This window comes from Callorhinus ursinus, unplaced genomic scaffold (assembly GCF_003265705.2).
Source record: "Callorhinus ursinus isolate GAN/ISIS: 27379988/994484 unplaced genomic scaffold, GSC_fseal_2.0 scaffold44, whole genome shotgun sequence".
Taxonomy (NCBI): Eukaryota; Metazoa; Chordata; class Mammalia; order Carnivora; family Otariidae; genus Callorhinus; species Callorhinus ursinus.
In genome coordinates this window covers 8,461,018-8,462,586 of record NW_027397106.1, presented here as the reverse complement: position 1 = coordinate 8,462,586, position 1,569 = coordinate 8,461,018, and the positions used below count along the sequence as shown (strand labels likewise).

At 70.2% G+C, this 1,569-nt stretch overlaps 1 protein-coding gene across 5 annotated transcripts in view; it reads left to right on the top strand.

Moving 5' to 3' along the window:
- Positions 1-959: 959 nt before the first annotated feature.
- The window catches only part of ARID2 (AT-rich interaction domain 2), a 217,209-nt gene continuing 216,599 nt past the window's right edge, over positions 960-1,569 (top strand). For all 5 annotated transcript variants that reach the window (XR_012375101.1, XR_012375102.1, XR_012375103.1 and 2 more), the window contains exons 1-2: positions 960-1,197; positions 1,313-1,406. Coding sequence is in view for 2 of the 5 variants with exons in the window: in XM_025882865.2 (XP_025738650.1) it covers positions 1,106-1,197; positions 1,313-1,406 (186 nt within the window). In the remaining 3 variants the exon portion in view is untranslated. The remainder of the gene's footprint in view (positions 1,198-1,312; positions 1,407-1,569) is intronic.

The following is a 1,569-nucleotide window of genomic DNA, read 5'->3' as shown; positions in this document are numbered from 1 at the left end:
CCAGACTGGTTCTGTCGGGCTGGCAGGGACTCCGAGGCGGCCCTTCCAACAGCCGGGCCGGGGACGCGAACATCGCCTCCACCCCTAACCCTGGAACAACCGGTAGTGGCCGTTTCCCCGCACCGCCCCCCTTTCCGCCGGCTTTGTGTGCGTGTGAAATGTGCGGCACATTGCAGATGAACCCTAAGCCCGGCGAGCCGAGTCTATTGTTCCCCGCGAGGAGCTGCCGGGGCGGTGTGGAGCCAGGCGCAGTGCCGCGGCCGGCCCTCGGGGGTCGCTGTGCGGCGCTGGCTGCCCGGCCGTGGCGGCGGCGCCGGCGGCAGCAGAGGGAGGCTGGCAGGGAAGGAAGCGGGCGGGCGGCGCGCAGCGGCTCGGCTGCCGCCGGTGCTTTCTGCCCGGGGACGCCCCAGCCGCCGCGGCCGAGGCCGCGCGTGAATGTGTGCGAGGGCCCCGCGGAGCTGCGGCCGGAATACACGCTGTCACCCCTCTTTCCACAAACCACCACACAGACCTCCCCCTCCCCACCCCCAGCCCCGCCTGCCCCAGCCCCGCCGCCGCGGCCGCCGAAACTCCCGGGCCTCCGGCCGCCCCGGCCCCTCACCGTCGGCTCGCCTTTCCCCTCGCCCGCTCGCGCGCTCCCGGCAGCAGCACCATGTTGAATCGCGTCCCCAGGCCGAGCCGCCTGGGCCGGCGGCGCTGAGAGGCGGGCGAGAGCCGGGCCGCGGGGAGGGAGAGAAGGAAGGGGTGGGGGCCGCGCTCGCCCCGCGGCTTCGCGCGGATCCGGCAGTCGCCTGCCCCTCTAGTTTCGCTCCGATTTCTTTAAACTTTTTTAGAAATTCCCCTCCCTCCTTCCCTCCTCTCCCCCTGGCCTCCTGCTCCCTCCTTCCCCTCCTCCTCCTCCTCCTCCTCCCCCTCCCTCCCTCCCTCCCTGCGCCGCCGCCGCCGCCGCCGCCGCCGCCGCCGCCGCCGCCACCGCCGGCCCATGACTGAGCCCCGCCGCCGCCGGCCGAGGAATGGGCTCCGGGCTCTGGTAGGAAGCGCAGGGAGCGGGGGGCGCTTTTAAAACACCGATCTGGGTTTTTTTAAAACCTCCTTTGAAAAAATAATGGCAAACTCGACGGGGAAGGCGCCTCCGGACGAGCGGAGAAAGGGACTCGCTTTCCTGGACGAGCTGCGGCAGTTCCACCACAGCAGAGGGTGAGAGCAGAACCGGGGGGGCAGCGCCGGGGCGAGCCGGGGCGAACGGGGCTCTCCCGCCCGGGCCGGGCGCGGGGTCCCGGCTGACAAGTGCGGGGCTTTCTCTCTCCCGCAGGTCGCCTTTTAAAAAAATCCCTGCGGTGGGTGGGAAGGAGCTGGATCTTCACGGTCTCTACACCAGAGTCACTACTTTAGGCGGATTCGCGAAGGTGAGTGGAAGTTTTAATTTGTATTTCCCTCTCGCTGGCCTCTTCCAAAAAGTCTCCTTTGACCCCGGAGTGGGCGCTCGGGGCCGGGGGGGTGGCCCGCGGGGGCAAAAGGCGTTCTTTTCGCTCCCAGCCGGTGGCACGGAGGCGGACGGCGGCGGGGCTG